The sequence below is a fragment of the Pelophylax lessonae genome (genome assembly GCF_965119305.1).
Source record: "Pelophylax lessonae genome assembly, chromosome: 1".
NCBI lineage: Eukaryota > Metazoa > Chordata > Amphibia > Anura > Ranidae > Pelophylax > Pelophylax lessonae.
The window spans coordinates 273524684-273544824 of NC_138768.1; the positions used below are offsets into that span (position 1 = coordinate 273524684).

Consider the following 20141-nt stretch of genomic DNA (forward strand, 5'->3'; position numbering starts at 1 on the left):
GTAAGAGGAAATGTGGAGCAGAAATCCCATCACAAGGAAACAAAGTGAGCGAGACGCTCCAGTCCAGCCTTGCAACATCAAGCTTTAGCAATCGGTTCAAAGCTTCTTTTGCTTTAAACTTTTTCTACTTCCTTCAAGCAGTTTTCTTTTTTTTAGGTATGCTACACATGTCTATGCAGTTTAGTGTATGGTCCCAACATCTGTGAGGTACGGACACTGGAGGCGAGTGTAAGGGACCATTTAAATCCTGCTCATGCACACAGGAATTAGATCAGTGGCCGCCCATTGGTCAAAGAGAAACCTTTTTTTGAATTTCATGGTTTTGTTAATAATACCATCTATGATAGGCTATTCCCAGAGCTCCCAGCTGTTCCTCATTTCAAGGGACTGTCCTTCTTTTCAAACAAAATACCTCTGCCTCTCTTTCCTTCTCATTAGTCCCTCTTTCTAGTCTACAGGTATAGACATTAAACAATGAATTATATATCTACCAAAACTATTATATTGTGCTAAACTTTTCATTTGTCTTCTAAATTCCTACTTTGTTGTTTTGAACAGCATGTAAGAAGGAGAATCCGTGGTGAAAAAGGACTTGTGGGTTTACCTAATCATTTTTTGTAGATTCATTCTTTTTTTTGTTTTTTGTTTTTTAAACTTGATTTTATTGGAAGTTTTGCATACAAAGGACAATCAGATATCATGATTTCTATCACAGAAATAACAATGTGAATAGAGATGGCAATAGATTTCACAGAATTCCAAACATACAGAATGCGTAAGTTAAACTGATTGTAAAGTTTCGTTTTTTATTTGGTTAAAAATTACAAACATGTTATACTTATCTGCTCTGTGTAATGATTTTGCACAGAGCAGCCCGAATCCTCCTCTTCTCAGATCCCTCCTCGCTGCTCCTGGCTCCTCCCTCCTGTTGAGTGCCCCCACAGCAAGAAGCTTGCTATGGGGGCACTCGAGCCGAGCCGCAGCTCCCTGTGTCCATTCAGACACAGAGCAGTGGCCGCCCCGCCCCTCTCTCTCCTGATTGGCTCACTGAATTTGATTGACAGCAGTGGGAGCCAATGGCACCGCACTGCCATCTCAGCCAATAAGGAGGGGAGTCCCCTGCAACTGAGACGCTCCTGCAACATCTCTGGACATAGATGGGCTCAGGTAAGTATTAGGGGGGCTGAGGGGGGCTGCTGCACACATAACATAGACCGTGTAAAATGACAGTCTCTGGCTTTATGAAACTGTGTAACAGTCTTTAACAGATTCCGCAATAAAGTTGAAGCCTGTAAGAGGGGGAAACGTGTTGGACAGGAGAAGCCAGTGTCCTTCACCTTGCATGGTCCGCAGTGATCATCTCAGCTGTGAGTATCATGTGAAGGAGGATTTAGTATACAGAGGAGCCGACCAGCCCATGTTCTTATGCCCCGTTCACACGTTCCGATAATCATACGATAAAACTCGCTTTCGACCTGATCGCACGATAATCTGATTGTTAGTACACAGCTTTCGACAGCCGATCGCGACAGTTGGTCCAACAAAATCCGAAGGGACAAACAGGAAAACTTCTGTTGTACGATAGCCCCGCGAACGACAATCGTTTCATCAGTACACTATGCGTCCGCAAAAAATAGATCGACAAAGACCGCGCATTATCAGAAACACTAAAATAGCACGGAAAAAGCCTGGCTGCCATTGTTTTTGTTTTGCACCATCTGATACGTAGCTAAGCAACCAGGAAGCTTTTACCGAATCGTACGACAAAAATAATACGGTTAGTACGCATTGTTGAATTCGATGTTAGTATCATGCAACAAAATGCGAACAATAAGTCGTCCGATTTATCTGAATGTGTGTACGGGGCATTACAAGCCACAATACCCAAGCGAAACGGCCAGCAAACAGCAACGGAGAGGGCTATCCATCCATCCATGGAGAGGTCCGGTATCTCAACGCTGCTTACCCGCAGCCAGCTAGTAAGAGGCTATTGCCTTAGTCCATCCTCACTTTGGATGTCATCTGATATTGCACATTTATTGCAGAATCTGTTAAAGACTGTTACACAGTTTCATAAAGCCACAGACTGTCATTATACATGATCTATGTTATTTGTAGCAGGTTTTATTACTTTTTACACCTTTGTGAATTCATTAATTGGCCCATGTTCATAGCTCTTTCAGGCCACTGTGGACTTTTTTATATATGCAGTGATTTTTGATCACATACAGAGAAGATAGCGCACTTTATTTTATTGTCTCCACTCAATTGTTTCCATATTCAGGAATTCTAAGTGCAGCAATCTACATACTTGATCGGCGCATCTATACCTTATACAATATATAAGAAAATACCAGACTGTAGAAAACAAGAGCACCCGGCTGATCGAAATGTGCTCTAAGGAAGCAGTACCAATATGTTCACCAAAAACCTGAATAAAAATGTATCAAGAGAAGAAGTAACAGATATCTGATTGGCTGTGTTTCTCCTAGCTTCAACACCATCTCACATTTGATTAGAGGTATCATCAGTATACAGGACACATTGGAAGTGGAGTGTAGGGGTAGTCTATGGAGGAGGATCAGAGATTAAAGTGGTTGTTACCCTAAAAAAAAAAAGAAAATGGATCCTGTTCCCCTAAAGCATAGTTTACAGCACAATGCTTGTGCTGTGTAATTTGGTGCCTTGTATCACCTAAAATACCTGGCTAGTGCTGCCCTCGCTCTGTAAACTGACCCCCTTTATCGTGGCTGCTGAGCCCTGACACCGTGGTCAGTTCACGTGCCTCTGTCATCCGCTATCTCTCCTTGCTCCCTCTCCCCCTCCCTCCCTGCCTGTCAGCTGTGTCAGTGCCAATCACTCCCCTCCTGCTGCTAAAATTACTGTTTCCTTCCTATAATCTCCAGTGTTATATTACAGTATGGGCCCCAGTGTATGTTATTTATGAAAAATATGCCCCTTCATACCTAAATTCAGAGCGCCTCTCAGCGCTCACGTGACTGCCCGCCACTCTCCTCCCTTCCTCGCGACTGACATCAGCGGGGTATTCTTAGCTCTGCCTGCTGTAGCTGTCAGATCAGGAAAGACAGTGGTAGGCGGTCATGTGAGCGCCGAGCGGCACTCTGGAATTAGGTATGAAGCGACATATTTGTTATAAATAACATGCACTGGGGCACATACTGTAATATAACACTGGGAATTATAGGAAGCCACTTTAAGGCAAGGGAGAAATCACTAGTGTCATGTGTGTCTAGCCATTATCCCCAGATTTTTTAGAACTTCCCAGGGCAGCCTCTAGCCAGGGCCGGCCTTAGGTGTTCAGGCGCCCTGTGCGAGCTAATTCTGTGGTGCCCTCCCCGCACGTTTTCTTGCACCTTTTTTGTACTTTATTTGACTTTTCTTTTTTATGATCACTAATAACTTAGCCCCCCTTACATGAGAGACCCTCACAGAGGCCCCCCTTACATCAGAGACCCTCACAGAGGCCCCCCTTACATCAGAGACCCTCACAGAGCCCCCCTTACATCAGAGACCCTCACAAAGGCCCCCCTTACTTTAGAGACCCTCACAGAGCCCCCCCTTACATCAGAGACCCCCTTAAATTAGAGACCCCCACAGAGCCCCCCCTTACATCAGAGACCCCCACAGAGCCCCCCTTACATTAGAGACCCCCCACAGAGCCCCCTTTACATCAGAGACACCCCACAGAGCCCCCCTTACATCAGAGACCCCCCAAAGAGCTTCCCTTACATCAGAGGCCCCTCTTACATCAGAGACCCTCACAGAGCCCCCCTTACATCAGAGACCCTCACAAAGGACCCCCTTACATCAGAGACCCTCACAGAGCCCCCCTTACATCAGAGACCCCCTTAAATTAGAGACCCCCACAGAGCCCCCCTTACATCAGAGACCCTCACAAAGGACCCCCTTACATCAGAGACCCCCACAGAGCCCCCCTTACATCAGAAACCCCCTACAGAGCCCCCCTTACATCAGAGACCCCCCCACAGAGCCCCCATTACATCAGAGACCCTCCACAGAGCCCCCTTACATCAGAGACCCCCCACATCAGACCCTGTCCAGGCCACGGTTGCCGCTTACCTCCCGCGGTGCGGCCTGATCATCTGCGAGCTGTGATGGCCACACGGCGCCCCTGTTGCCCATGGCGCCCTGTGCAGCCGCACAGCTCGCACACCCCAAAGGCCGGCCCTGCCTCTAGCCTCCTATGTCAGTTTGTACTTAACCAGCCTTTTCTAATATGTAAAGGCTTAAAGTGAATCCAATGCAAGGCTATAGTTTTCCTAGCATACATAGTATAGTAAGGATCTAAGTAATAGTTTAGCCTTAGCAGAAAATGTCTAAGGCTGGCTATACATGGTTCGAATCTCAGCCGGTTCAGCAGGAACTGGCTGAGAATTAAGCCGTTAATGGACAAGTTGAATGTACCAAGTTGAGTCCAATTGGTCAACTTAGGTACAACCAGCCTGCAGGATCCTCTTGTGATTACCAACGGGAATGGGCGGGGGACAGTCGCTGATTCCCCTGTCAACACTACCTGTGTTGATGGAGGAATCATGCAAATTTACGGGTTGCAGGAAAGAAATTTGCATGGTGTATAGCCAGCCTTAAGGCCTGTACACACGATAAGAAAATCTGTAGGGAAAATTCGTCTGACGACCGATTTGACGATTTTTGGATTGTTAGTATGGTGCTTTGGATAGCCGACTCCGACTTTTCAGCTGACAAAATCCTGATGTGCAGGCTATAATATTTCTGTCGTCCGTCAAAACAACGTCCGATTTTCGTCATTCATTAGTACAGATTTTGACGGAAAAAAATCTTAACCTCCCTGGCGGTATGATTCTTTTGGATTTTAGGTGCTGAAAGCACTACCATTATTTTGCATGTAATTCTTGTGAATGAGCAGCCCAAACCAACTGTATACATTTATTATATATATATATCTATGTATACATATATTATATATGTATACATATATTATATATATATATATATATATATATATATATATATATATATATATATATATATATACGTATATATATATAAATACATAAAAAGTACAGTAAAACTGCAGGAAAGGGCACTGGGGGGCAAACTAATGTGTATTTTTATTATTTTGAATTGTATCAGTGTGTTCGGTGTGTTTTACATTTGAATTTGCCGCCAGTTCCACCCCCCTGCGAACGTCACGTCGCAGGAGACGAAAGCCGGGGCACAGAGACGATCGGGAGGAAGAACCGCCGCTAGACACCGCCGGGACACATCGCTGGATCCCGGTGACAAGGTAAGTAACCCTGCTTTCAGGATCCAGCGATGCTTCTGGTGGTACCCCGAGTGTGGGTTACCGCTTTGGCTCTGAAATTTAACCCCCGAGCCACGCTCGGGAATACCGCTAAGAAGGTTAAGAGCAAGACTAGGCATGCTCAGAGACGAAAGAACACATACAAAGCAATCCAGCACATGACATAACGTCTGAAGTAGAATTCTGTTGTACGGGAAAATACATATGAAAATAACCTCTTCACTTTCCATATGAGAATAGCATGCCACAAAAAACGGACGACAGATCGTTCGATAATCTGATCGTGTGTATTGGGCATTAGTCTTCAAAAACGACCAGCAGACACCATTTAGGGCTACACACGTTAGGGAAATCAAAACAATCACCAAGAAATGCAGTAACTCCCGACAAAAATGATCTAACCTGATCGAAGGCCCAGACCATGTGCAGGAAGTCCCCAGTCTCTTTCTTACATTTATGGCATACAGGGATGTCACGTTTATGCATGTAAAATAATGGCAGTGGCGTATAGTGTGTTCTATGTAAGTACCACAATTGGGTACGTTTTTCCCTAGGAGAGATAACTGTGCCAGGGTATGAGTTAAACAGCTCCTGCGAGTTCTCAGGAGAGAGGTCAGGAATATTCATCAACCACCTTGACTGTACTTTGAGGAGCTGCGGGTGATGGCCTATCTATGAGAAGTATGTAGAATGTTGAAATAAGCCATGTTGGTTTGGTTGGCCCATTCTAGTTTGGATTTGCAGAGACATTTATTCCGAAGCCCTAAGCAGATTCATTCTTAGGCTAGCCATACATAATACATTTTTTTTCATTCAACCACAGGGTTGAACAAAAAATGTGTTGATTTCCCCATCCACACATTCGATGTTGATGGGGGAATCACTCCCACAGCGCTATTGTGTCCTGCCAGTGGGGAGATCTTCCCTGCTAGAAGAATACACTAATCACTGTTTCTGGTTAAAGCCGGGAGCGCTAATCGTTGGGGAATGAACCTGAATGAATTACTATATTTGGTTGTGAAAACTCTGAGGGACACAGACTTTACTCTCTTATAATAACCAGAGTGAACTGCCATACATGTCTTTTGGACAATCTGTAGTATTCTATAGAAGGACCTGTACCATATCTAGACCATCCGCTGTTATCCGCATACTCTTTGTATAACAACCATCCTCCTACTGACACTGTGACTGTTTGATTAGATTCATATGACGATACTCTCCAGAAGAAGCGCCATAGCGAGGAGGGATCTGAATAGGACGAGGCACAGATATACCTAAGTGTCCACAGTGTCATTCTGTGGTGACACTGTAAAACTTTAATATAAAATACCTGAAATGCACATAGAATCTCACGGGAAAAGGTTTGTGGAAATGAATGGTGTTCTAACAGGGTCTCTTTAACCACTTTAATACCGGGCACTTTTACCCCCCTCTTGCCCAGGATAATTTTCAGCTTTCAACGCTGTCGCACTTTGAATGACAATTGCGCGCTCATTCAACACTGACTAATGACAGTATGAAAAAAAAATAATAATTAAAAAAAAATAATAATTTAATTTTTTTATTATATTTTGTCTTTTTTACAATAGTAACATTGTACTACTCTGTTGAAGCGATCATTTTTTTTTTTTTTTTTACACATTATGTTTGACTATAGCAATGAATATCATTGCTATATGCAAGCTTTTTACAGATTGAAATCTATTCATTCAGTTTGTTTTGCTGTGATTAGCCACAGCTGATCACATGGCACTGATGGGCGCAGTCTGTCCATGTAATCACTGTGACCAATCACAGCTAGCAACACAATTGTACACAATGAATGGCCTAAAAGGAAGCTATCTATTGTTTATAACTGCCATGTGACCTGCTGTGATTGGTTACAGCGGTCACATGGTACTGGCACTGGACCGGTGTTCCGTGAAAAAACCATACCCGTGAGAAAACCATACCCTCGTCACTTCCGGTTCCGCTACGGAGGGTATGGATTTCTCACGGTAGTTAAACTTGCAGCGCTTACATTAAAACAGCTCCTCTGCAACAGAAATCATCTCTGCTCTTCCCCCTGTCACTTCCCTCATCTCCGGTAATAAATATAAAAGCGGATCACGGAGCCGCGATCGCTGTCATTTACATCTCATACTCCCGCCGCCACTTTTATATTTATTACCGGAGATGAGGGAAGTTACAGCGATAGCAGAGGAGATTATTTATGTTGCAGCCGAAGTGTTTTAATGTACCCGCCGCAAGTATAACATTAGACACAGTGCCGTGAGAATTTCATGCCCACCGAGCATGCGCACTTTTCAAATCCTTTCATGTTCCATTAGGTATCCGGGGCTCTGAGCATGCGCACTGCTGCGCTGCTCAGCTGTTTCAGACCGGAAGTGACGAGGGTATGGTTTCTTCACGGGGTATGGTTTTTTAACGTTACACCGGTACAGTGATCAGTCACTGGCTGTGTCCACTGGATGCAGCCAGTGACAGATCGTGTCGCTGTGCATTGCATGACGTCCTCCGGGATTGTCAAGAGGCCTGCCATGGCGTCATCCACAGGCTGGGTGGCAATGGGTTAAAGGGTAACTCCACTTTTGTGGAAAAAGAATTAGCAAGTAAAAAAAAAATATATACAATCATTGTATATTATGACTTGCGACACAAGTCATATTGTAACTGAATGGTATTAAAAATGACCTTTTCTTTTTAATCTGCAGTGCTGTAATTTTTTGTAAAATGGAATGTAATATGGCTACCTGGAGTGGTTCTTTCATTTCCTGCTTGTGTGATCGGCTTACTGGTTTTCCCAAGTCTGCACTAAGATACCAAAACTGATTTTTTGTATTCTCTGCAAAAAAAAAAAGTCATTTTTGGTGAGCTGCTCCCAAAGAGAAAACCTCTAAAGGGATGCAGACCCTGCCACTTTCTTCATTAGAGCCGTGTAGGTGCATCAATTGATGTATATAATATGAATGATTAATAAATAAAAAAAAAAACACTAGATTCACTATGCACGTGAACACAAACAAACTAACTGATATTTCTTCAGAATAAAAAAAGGTAGGGCTCTTCAACAAAGTTTATTAAAATCCTCCTAATGTACGCAGATCACCCAGATTGGAATGTTTTTTTTTTTTCTCAACAAAAGTGGAGTTACTCTTTCAGGTCCCTCCCTGCCTTCCTTTGCTCTAATTTATGGTCTCTAGGTTTTATCAGTTGGTTGCAAGGTTTAATGCCTGCTCAATGAAAACCCAGCACTGATTGGACATTTCCAAACAATGCAAACACTGGTGACGTAGCATCAATTGATTATTCCATTCACAGGACTGCTGATTCATGCACTGAGGTCACACGGCTAATGACCTGAACTAATCTCCCAATCTGAATGGCTAATTAAAAAAAAGTCGTTTTGCTTGCTTTTTAAATAAAATCTTCCAGGCACAATGCTTCTTTAAACATTTCCTTTTTATTTTTTTTTCCAAGAGTATTTAAGGACACGGCAATATAGATATTACAATACATAGTAAATTGAAGTAAAAAAATTATTTTCTTATGCTTTTAGAATCAGAAAGCACTTTGCAGGAAATATATATAAAAATGTCAAATATACTTATGTGATTTACCTTTAAAACCTGGTAAACATTACATAGAGACTGTTTTTGATACTGAAAACATGAATTTGATGACCAAAATCTCTTCCTAGTGTGTCAGTTGTGGCACAGACTGAATGATCATCAGTTGATACAATGTAAGTTTTACCACCACTCTGCTGTTTCCCATTTTTATGAACTTCTTTCAGCCCACGTTCACATTGGGTCGATTTGACATGCGATCTGACATGTCACATCGCATGTCAAACCGGAGCCTATTGCCCGCAATGGCACCGTCTGAATCGGCGCAACGCCAACTTTGCGTCGCTGCACTGATTCCCAAAAGTAGTTTCTGCACTACCTTTGGCGACTTCGGGGGGGGGGGGGGGGGGCGGGATTTCAATAGACATCTGTGCAGGAACAGATGTCTGTCAAATGGCTCCCAAAGTCGGACTGAAAATGCCGGTTTGAAACCCGCACTCAGTGCAAACCTAGGCTCGGGGCTGGTTCACACCAGCTATGCACTGTTAACATTGCATTGCACTGTAGCCATTTTTTGTTTAGACATTTCATTCAGGTCTAGCCCATGCGGTAGATCATGTTGCACCACAGTGAGCTAAAAAAAAAAGTGCTGCATGTCGTATTTTTTATCAGTGCTTGTTACCGCAGCATGGTGGTATGACCTGCCATGATGGAGAACAAGGATTTTTGATTTGTCTATGTGCAACCCCATGCATCTGATGTAAACCAGCCCTCAAGGAATATTGGAACAAAGCAGAACCCATGCAATGATAACCAAGGCACATTTTTAAGCTGGCCATTCACTGTTCGAAATTCGTTTGATTTAGCAAGAACAGGCCAGTTTCAGTGTGTGTCCGCCCCGACAATCGTTCTTGTCAAAGAGACATGTTGAAAGATTTTCCTTGATCAACTGGTACAGTCAATCTGCTGCAGCCACCGCTCATAATTTAAATTCCCAGCAGGACTGGTTCACACTATTGCGAGTGCGGATGGCTGCGGGTGCGGGAATTGCAGCTTTTCCCACACTTGCAACCATCCACAGTCAAAACACACTGCTGTTTAAAAATTCACAGGGCTGCCATTCATTTTTAACGGTACCCCTATGCATCTCAAATAGCAACATGCAATTTTCTGGCTGATGCGTCTCCAAAATGGTACATGCACCTTTTTTGGCCTGGTTCACACTATTGTGGGAGGCTCCAGGTGTGGGAATCACAGTGATTCACGCACCTGCAACTATCTGCAGTCAAAGCACATTGCTGTTTAAAAATGTGCTGGGCTGCCATTCATTCTTAATGACCCCCCCCCCCCCCCCCCACATATCTCAAACTGTAGTGCATTTGCAGGAACCGCAGGGAAATGGCATGGTGCAAAAGCACCATGCCATTTCCCGGATTCTTCGTTTTCAAAATAGTGCATGCACCTTTTTTGACCTGGTTCACACTGTTGCAGGTGGCTGCAGGTGTGGGAATCACAGCAATTCCCGCACCTGCAACCATCCGCGGTCAAAACGCATTGCTGTTTAAAAACACATGGGGCTGCCATTCATTCTTAATGGCACCCCCTATGCATCTCAAAAAGCACCATGCAATTTCTTGGCTGATGCATTTCCAAAATGGTGCATGCGCCTTTTTTTTTGTGGGAAAAGCAGGCACGGCAGCCTATTTAAATGAATGGGCTGCCGTGCCCGCACAAACACAGGCCGCACACCCACAATAGTATGAACCAGGTCTTTCTGCGGCAAATGCAGGCACAGCAGCTCATTCATATGAATGGGATGCCCTGCCCGTGCAAACGCGGGCTGAAAACCCACAATAAAGTGAATCAGTCTCTACTCCTTCTGTAAATTATCACCCTTGGTAGAAGTTGACCCTAACAGGTACTTCAGCATACTTGAAGGCAGGATATGATCCGTGAACAGACTGTATAGGTCCCTACAAAAGGCAGAGAGACCAAATTCACAGACTTGCAAATGCCAATTTACAGAACATAAAGGTACCTTTACACTGTTTTTTTTGTTTTTTTCATTCAGCTAGTGGACTGAATGAATAAAAACGAACAGACTCCTCCGCCCACAAAAACAAGGTGGATGGAAGAGTCTGGTATTTTTTTCTCATTCAGCCCACTAGCTGAATGAAAAAAACTACACAAATCAGTGTATAGGCACCTTTACGTGGTGTAAAGAGGCATTCCAATGGTTTTTTATTGTTAAAAGTAACAGTTTTTAGTCTTTCTACCCTTTATATGGGCCTATATGGTCTGTTCACAGATCCCCTCCTGCATTCAAGTATGTAGGAGAACCTTCCAAATTCAACTTCTACCAAACACAAGGCCAATAATTTAATGAAAAAAAAAGAAAAGCAGACTGTTCATTTTAGCAAAGTGAATATTCGCTCTTCAAAGTGAATGTTTACTGAGCTTCGTACTTAGGATTGTTCACATCAATCATCCAAAAAATCCTGTTTTTTTGAAATTGCATTTTCCTTGTGGATGTCTGGATATTCGAAATAACCCCCCTTTCACTAATTTATCAGTGAACATTTACTTTGCAAAGTGAACAGTCTCTACTGCTATATGTATATATATATATATGAACCTCTAAAGCCCCGTACACACGCGTCGAAAATTGGCAGGGAATTTTCGGCCAACGTCCGATCTGCCGATTTTCGGCTTGTTAGTATGATGCTTCCGACAACAAACTCCGACTTTTCGGCCGAAAAAAATCTGGTGTGCAGACTATAAAATTTTTGTTGGCCGTCAACACAACGGCCGATTTTCGTGCAGTCAGTACAGATTTCACCAGGGAAAAATCTTATGAGCAAGTCTGGGCATGCTCAGTGAAGAAAAAAACACAAAGAAAACAAACCAACACATGACATCACTTCTGAAGTAGATTTTTTTGGCCGAGAAAATTCGTGTGCAGTCTAGGCACATTCCAACCAACAAAACAAAACTTGGACAAAAGTCGGACAATCGGTAGGCCGATAATCGTTGCGTGTGTACGGGGCTTAAGTCTAAAAACGGAACACACATACGGCAGTGAAAAGCACTAGAGGAAAAAAATACAGCACTGTGCATAATCGGGGCTGAATTTAAACTTCCTACCCCCATTGGCCAAATGGGTTGTGCCATCCCCACCTATTCCAATCATCAGACTAGCCTTAGTATTATAATAACAATACCAGTCATCACAGCCAAGACATGCTGATGCTGGGGGCAATGAGCCTGAAAAAACATTTGCCCACTTGGCATTGGTACACCAAGAACAAACCATTACGATTGCAGAGCTAACATTTAGTCTACTCTGCTAGTAGTTTAGTTCTAACGGTATGACTCCAAAGTAAAGCTATAGCTAGCTATACACAGATTGAATGTTGGCCAGTTCTGACGAACCAGGTAAAAACTTGAGCCAAGGGTGATCCTCATGGCACCCTCTCGTCCGACATACTTTGATATGATAATTAAAGGTGCTGGGCAGAAAATTGTTGGAAGAATAGCAGGTAAACCGTAAACCGCAGGTGCTAACTTTAAAATACAATAGCCAGCAGGGAAGATTCCTCCATCCACTCTGTTTAGCATGGATCAGGTAATCAATAGATCTCTTTTGTTCAGCTTAAAGTGGAGTTCCGGCCTATTTTGCAACTTTAGTGATTCCTGGAGTGCTCGCTATGCTGATCAACAATTGGGCATTTTCAATTTTTTTCGGGGGTCCCTTACCTTATTTTCAGGGCATTTTTGATTGTACTTCCTCCTTCTCCCCCCTCTGTGGCCACGGCCACCAACATCACTTCCGTCTTTGCATTGCATCCTGGGAGCTGTTTGTCATCACTCCCAGGAGGCTGGAATCAGGAAGAACTACCAGAACACTCCCTGGAATCAGGAAGAAGGACACAGCAGATTACACTGCGGCTTCAGATGCCCACGTCTAAGATGGCCGCGCCCAGAGTGCGTTGTAAGATTTTGACTAAAATCCAATGCTATACACCTTGTAAGTATGAGAATAGCTGTTCTGTAAAGGGCGATGGATTAGTATAATAGGGGTATTTTTAGTTAAAAAAGGTATTTGAGGCCGGAACTCCGCTTTAAAGCATTTGTAAACCCTCCCCTTGTAAAACAACCCATTCTGTTTAAAATAGAGATGCAAGGCAAAACATTTTTGTATATATATATATATATATATATATATATATATATATATATATATATATATATATATAATATATATGATAAAATACCTTTTTTACTTTTTTCCTAAGTGATCACATGACCTCTCTTCTCAGCTGCATAAGGGGCTTGGTGAGATAGGGGAGGAGAAACAGCAGTACACTGATCTTCCCTGTGAAGAGCTGTGTAAAGGGGTCATTGGGGGACAGGCAATCTGTGCTCCCAGCACAGTCAGAAAACTGAACACACTGGGAAAAATGTGCTTCTATGCCTAGTGTAGTCAGCTTGAAACAGGAAAGCAGGGTGACTGGCAGTATCACCAGCTATTTCAAGCAAAGGAAGAAATACAAAGAGAACAGGATACTTTTAACACGAGTACGCGGTACAACAGATCATAAATATGAAATGTTTGGGTAACATACACTTTAACCACTTTAGCCCCAGCCGCCGCAGATGTACGGCGGCAGTCTGGCTCTCCCAGGCAAAGTCATGTATATGTACGGCGCTCGCCTGGGAGGAGCTAGGGGGCGATTGCGCGCCGCCGTAGGTGCGCTCCCACCCCCGATCCTCAGCGGGGAAGCTAGTGCGTGTGACAGGAGGCTCTGATGGCCGCCGACCACTCGCGATCTCCCGCCACTGACTGATGTAAACACAGCCGTCCGTACTTCTCCCTGAAGTGATCACAGATGTTATGTGATCCTGCTATATAGGATCACATGTCACAGTGATGACTTCACAAGCCACGCCCCCCACAGTTAGAATCACGCCCCTAGGGTCACATTTAACCCCTTGATCACCAATACTGTTAACCCCTTCCCAGCCAGTGTAATTTATACAGTAACAGTGCATATTTTTAGCACTAATTACTGTAGTAATGTCACTGGTAGCCCCAAAAGTGTCAAAAATGTCAGTTAGGGGTCCGATCTGTCCCCTGCAATGTCGCAGTCCCGCAGAAAATAGCAGATTGCCGCCATTGCTAGTAAAAAAAAAAAAACAATAATGTTAGTTAGTAAACGCAATAACTTTTGCGCAAACCAATCAAAATACACTTATTGCGATTTTTTTTTACCAAAAATATGTAGCAGAAAACAAATTGGCCTAAAATGTTAAAAAATTTAGATTTTTACATTTTTTTTTTGAGAATTTCATATAAAAGAATGTGAAAAATATTATTTTTTTTTTTCAAAATTGTCGCTCTTTTTATGTTTATAGCACAAAAAATAAAAATCGCACAGGTGATCAAATACCACCAAAAGAAAGCTCTATTTGTGGGAAAAAAAGGACGTCAATTGCCCATTAAAGTCATGCAGTGCTGAATCGCAAAATAGGGCCTGGTCATTGAGCAGCCAAATCCACCGGTCCGAAAGTGGTTAAGTGAACTGTCGGTACACAGATCATTATTCAGATAACAAAGATGTACAAACTGTGGAAACTGGAATACTTTTTACTCACAAAAATGTCTACTGACAGTCTGTAACATAATGGGAGTTATTTACTAAAGGTGTAGAGCTTGTTCACTTTGCAAGAAAATTTTACTTTGAAAGAGGACGTTCACTTAGCGTTGAAAGAGAATTTTCACAGTAAATTTCTTAGTAAATGTGGTGAAAATTCACTTTGGAAAGAATGACCAATTATGTACCCAAAAAAAAAAAAAAAGGATTTCTGCTCGCACATGATTGGATTACTGAGGTCAGCAATGCTTCACCTTTTTCACGAAACTAAGTGAAAATTCCCTTTTCAAACTGAACATGCTCTACTCTTTTAGTAAATTAACCCTAATGTATGGGTGGCTTGTGCCCCCCCAGCAGCCCTTCTACTGTATGCCACCGCCCACTGAAAATGCAGAAATCCAGCTCTGACCACAGTTAACTTTTCATGTCATAATTATTATTTTTAGAAAGGAGAACAGCTACATACAAATCCATAATACATGTAGGAAAATAAATGCCAGGCTTGGCATATTTTTAGACACAATTTATAATATTCTTATTTATTGCCTTTTTTTTGGAAAGTCATCTAAGCTTCATAATTGTAAGATTATACATTTGTGCTTGCTGATGCAGAAATTGGCCAAGGATGGCGGTGAGCGGCCCTCATGCAAGGGGCACATTATTGCTGTGCTGCAGGCTAGACATATCTTAAATCTTAATGTAGTGCAGACTTCAAGATGTTTTGTCGTTGTCTCTAAAAGCCCAAAGAGGGATTTGAGCTTCATTGTTTGGTCACAATTTAGACGAAGCTCATGTGGTTTGCTGTGCTGCCTGGACACTGCCGGTGGCAATAAGAGCTGCAGAGTATTAAGTGGTCTGTTCTGTAGGCAGTCATAATCTAACAACAGTTCGAGTTAGGCTGGGAATCATTTTCCCTTTTCTCGGGTGAATTTCCTTCAAGATCTAAAAAGAGGAAAAAAAAAAAGAATTTGTTAACTCTCCACATTCTGTATCTTTGTTATGGAAGTAACTAAATAATAAAAAAATGCAATAATGACACCAACTATGGGCAGCTCAGTTGCAGGAAAATTCATTAATATGGATGATCTCCATAGGTTGAAGCTCAATTGTGAAGGACAGCTGAGCAGCAACACATTTTCTGGCAATTTTTTTGCAAAGGATAATATAATGAATGGAAGATAAAAATGTACCTTGGTAAGTATTCCAATAATAAAGAAAACCCCACTTCTATATACCGTATATTTTATACCATAATTATGATATAATTGATAAATAAGAAATTATTTAATTTATTAAAAATGATTCTCCCATTTCAATTTACAGCCAACTATAATTTTTTACAGCTGCCAAAAAAATTGACATGCTGCTTGTTTGCTGCCATGGCAACAATAAAGAAGGCCTGTACCCTTATTTTGTACAAAACGCCCCAAGAAATCTAATTTTCTGATCATCTGATTGGCTCACTCCCATAAAATCCTGATTTAGCATTACGGATCTTTGTAGTGTAGCTAATTGACATGGGATTTAATTTCATCCAGGAAAGGAAGCAAACACGAGTCATGGGGTGACACTTAGTATCAGTACCCAGAAAACAGAGAGGAAAATAACTCACTTTTCTCTTTAGCCTAGAAGAGGTTGAATCGTCATGCACTATACTGATTTTTCCCCGATTCAGTTGGCCCCAACAGATTCACATTTTTCCAGTATAAAATAAAAGACTGATCACACATACGTATAAGACTGCCAGCTCCAATCTGTGCTGTGATATGTTTGCTCTTCTCCAACTCTCTTTTCATGGACTGTTCAAAGGCTTGAGCTGCCACCCGAAAAAAGAAATCCTTTACATGTTCACCTGAGAAAAGAAACAAATCACACAATTTTTCCCATGGTTACTTGGTTGTTCATTGCACTGGATATGTGTTGTTTTTTCTATGTATGATGTATTGGAATTGTATTGATTACTAGCAGTACTAGTTGATATAGTTACCTGTTTTGGCAGAGACAGACCAATATTCTGCATTCATTTCCACAGCAAATTTCAAAGCATCTTGCTCTGTCCGTTCATATTCAGCCTCTGACTAGAACAAAGCAGGCAAGGAATATAATGAATCTATGTCCAAGAACATACAAGCATAGCCCTAAAACATTCTGGGATCTATGACAAGTAACGATATACAGTACTGTACAAGTCTGTGTATGACGAAACGCGTAAGTGCGTGAGCAACGCGGTCACCTGGGCAACGGGACGAAAAGCGTCAGCCTCGTTACACTTTGGGAACTTCCGGATGCTGTCGAGCGGGACGGAGGCACCAGTAGGCTGCGCAGACGTTTGTTGTTGCCATTCGTTTTTATACACTTACATGCTGTTTTTATCTTTCCTGTTGTAAGTGCATATGTGTGGGGGGTAGGGGATTAATAAAGTGGTCTCGACTGTACTGCTCTATGTGCCCTTTATTTTTCCCTAATGCACTACCCTCCATTGAGAACAACTTAAGAAACACAGGAGGAGGATACAAGATATTAACCAGTATCACAACACTCGAGTGGAGCAGTGGAGGTTTGCAGTCCATATGTGTCGTTGGAGGATATTAAGGGTCCAATTATCACCTACATTTGGTGAGTGAGTAATTCAAGGGGTGTGGTGCACTTGGTAAGGTGAAGGGAATAGAAGCATCTACTCCAGCACGGGTGACCATCTCATCTTTGGGCTACTTACGGACACTGTGGACTTTTGCATATATTTATATGGTCCTTCATGGAACATTACAGCGCTGCTTGTGGATATCTACTTTTCATACTCTAGGAGGAGTGATATGCACCTTTGTTTTTAGTACTGTACACTGACCTAAAAATTTCACAGCATAGGAATGTAGGGTACGGCACGTTGGCCTGGGTGGCCACTAGATGCCTCCATGAGAGTGAGAGTTGGCTTAGGAGCTGATTGTGTTAAGTGCTAGGAGAGTTTACCATGAGTGAGGATATAGTAGGCAGGGAGCTTCCTGGGGTTGGTAGCAGTAGTCACGAAGAGAATGATAACCAGTTTCTTCTGTAGGTAGACTAACAAGCAAGCTGGAAAGCATATAACATGCAACTTCTCCTTAGGGTGGAAGCTGGATGTAGCTGTAGGACTCAATAACTTAGTACATAATACTCGCATTTCCCTTTTGGGGGACACCAAACTAGGGGATACCTCTTCTATAAATGCAGGCCTCTTGTCTTGTATCTGCTTTCTCATAAATTCCTGTGAACTGTTTGGAACTGTAAGCGCTTGGAGGCCGACCTGCACCTTGCGTCTATTATTTTAGAAAATCCTTGAAAAGAGACTTCTTGTGTGGACTGCTCCTTCCTATAACCCTTATGGAAATGTATTTTTAAAAACAGCTCTCTATATTGTCGTCACAGCCAGGTTTATTGCCAGCTAACCCTGGAACGGGTATGTATTGACTCCAGAGGATACTGGTTAGACCAGGCTGGGTGGCCCTGCAGGATTAACATAAGTGACCAGTATTTGAATCAATGGAGGCCCCATATCCACAGTATTCAGCTGGAACAAGGAATTCACCTGAGGGCTGGGTAGGAGTGAGTTAAAGAGCAGACATTCTCCCTTGCTACAAAACAGACACTGATCAAATAACGTCTTAAGTTTTAGAGTGCACCAGTGCCAAAACTATGGACATTCACCTTAGATTCACACTGTTTAGGTGCATTATGCCCATTACCACATGATATTCTAAAAATACAATTTTTAACTACCCATTATAATATATTTACTTACAATATTTAATTTACTGTAAAACAGCTGATAAAGTGATATTACAGTCTACAGGCCACAGTACCCATGGGAATGAGCCCTTCATTTTTTAAAGTGATATTAAAGTCTTATTTATTTATTTTTTGTTTAAAAATAACAAAAATGTCATGTTTACCTGCTCTGTGCAGTGGTTTTGCACTGAGTAGCCCAGATCCTCCTCTACGGTCCCCCGCCGGCGCTCCTGGCCCCTCCCTATGGGGGCACCCTAGCCGCTGCTTTGTGTGACTATTTAGACACAGAGCCGTGGCTCAGCTCCACCCCCCTCTCCTCATTGGCTCACTGACTTTGATTGACAGCAGCAGAGCTAAGAGCTCCTGCACCTGTGTATCAGCCAATCAAGAGGGAGAGTCCCAGGCAACCGAGGTTCTTGCGCAACATCGTTAGATCGAGATGGGGTTCAGCTAAGTATTAGGGGGGTTGAGGGGGGCTGCTGCACACTGAAGGTTTTTTTATCTTAATGCATAGAATGCATTAAGATAAAAAACGTTCCACCTTTAGAACCACTTTAATTAACCACTTGCCGTCACTGCACTGACTATTTACGTTGGCAGTGTGGCTCTCCAAGGCAAAATCACGTTAATAGGCGTCATCTGCCTGGGAGGCCTAAAGGGGACGAGGCCCCATATCCACAGTATTCAGCTGGAACAAGCGGGGAAGCCAGTGCGGGTGTCAGGCGGCTCCAATTGCTGCCTGACACCGGCAATCTCCCCCCACTGACAAAGAAGGACTGATGTAAACACAGCTGTCCGTCCTTCTCCCTGCAATGATTACAGAGACCAGGTGATCCTGCTATATAGGATCGCATGTCTCTATGATCATTTCAAAAGCCCAAACCCCCCCACAGTTAGAATCACACCCCTATCCTTACATCTAACCCCTTGATAACCAATAGTATTAACCCCTGCCAATGGCATTATTACAGTAACAGTGCATATTTTTAGCACTGAATACTGTAGTAATGTCACTGGTACCCCCAAAAGTGTCAAAAATGTCAGTCGTGGGTCCGATCTGTCTGCCGCAATGTCGCAGTCCCACAAAAAATCACAGGTCCCCGCCATTACTAGTAAAAAAAAACAATAAAAATGACATAAATCTTTCCCGTAGTTAATAAACGCAATAACTTTTGCGCAAACCAATCAAATTACGCTTATTGCGATTTTTTTTAAACAAAAATATGTAGCAGAAAACAAATTGGCCTAAAATTTTAAAACATTTTGATTTTTTAAATTTTTTTTTTGGCAATGTTATGAAGCAGAATGTGTAAAATATTGTTTTTTTTTTTCCAAAATATTTCTTTTTTTGTTTATAGTGCAAAACATAAAAATCGCACAGGTGATCAAATACCACCAAAAGGAAGCTCTATTTGTGGGAAAAAAAGGACGTCAAGTTCGTTTGGGTACAGTATTGCGCAACTGCGCAATTGTCCATTAAAATAATGCAGTGCCTGGTCATTAAGCAGGAAAATCTTCCAGTGTTAAAGTGGTTAAGACCTCATTCACATACAGAGCTTTATGAAATAACTCAAACAGTTTTATCTTACAGATTTAGCAGGAATGTTGTAAGTTACTTTGTGCCGGCTAATAATGATTTTAGTGTATTTTTATCAAAAAAATATTCTTTTAATTTTTTGGGGGGGGGTTGTCAGGTAGGCTGTACGGGGCCCTGGAGATGGAGGTGGGGTGTTTGAATCCAAATATGTGCAAGAAGGGAAGGGAAGGGAAAAATCAGAGGCGTAGGGAAGGCAGGGGCTACTCAGCAAGGGCCCAGAAGGAGGCGAC

The 20141-nt window shown here is 42.5% G+C and overlaps 1 protein-coding gene across 1 annotated transcript in view; it reads right to left on the minus strand.

Annotated features, from left to right (window-relative positions):
* Positions 1-14778: 14778 nt before the first annotated feature.
* RAB36 (RAB36, member RAS oncogene family) overlaps positions 14779-20141 on the minus strand; it is a 42710-nt gene continuing 37347 nt past the window's right edge. Inside the window, exons 8-10 of the mRNA XM_082243570.1 lie at positions 16540-16630; positions 16285-16404; positions 14779-15494 (exon numbers count right to left, since the gene is read on the minus strand). Of these exons, the coding sequence (XP_082099696.1) occupies positions 15430-15494; positions 16285-16404; positions 16540-16630 (276 nt within the window). The 3' untranslated portion in view covers positions 14779-15429. The remainder of the gene's footprint in view (positions 15495-16284; positions 16405-16539; positions 16631-20141) is intronic.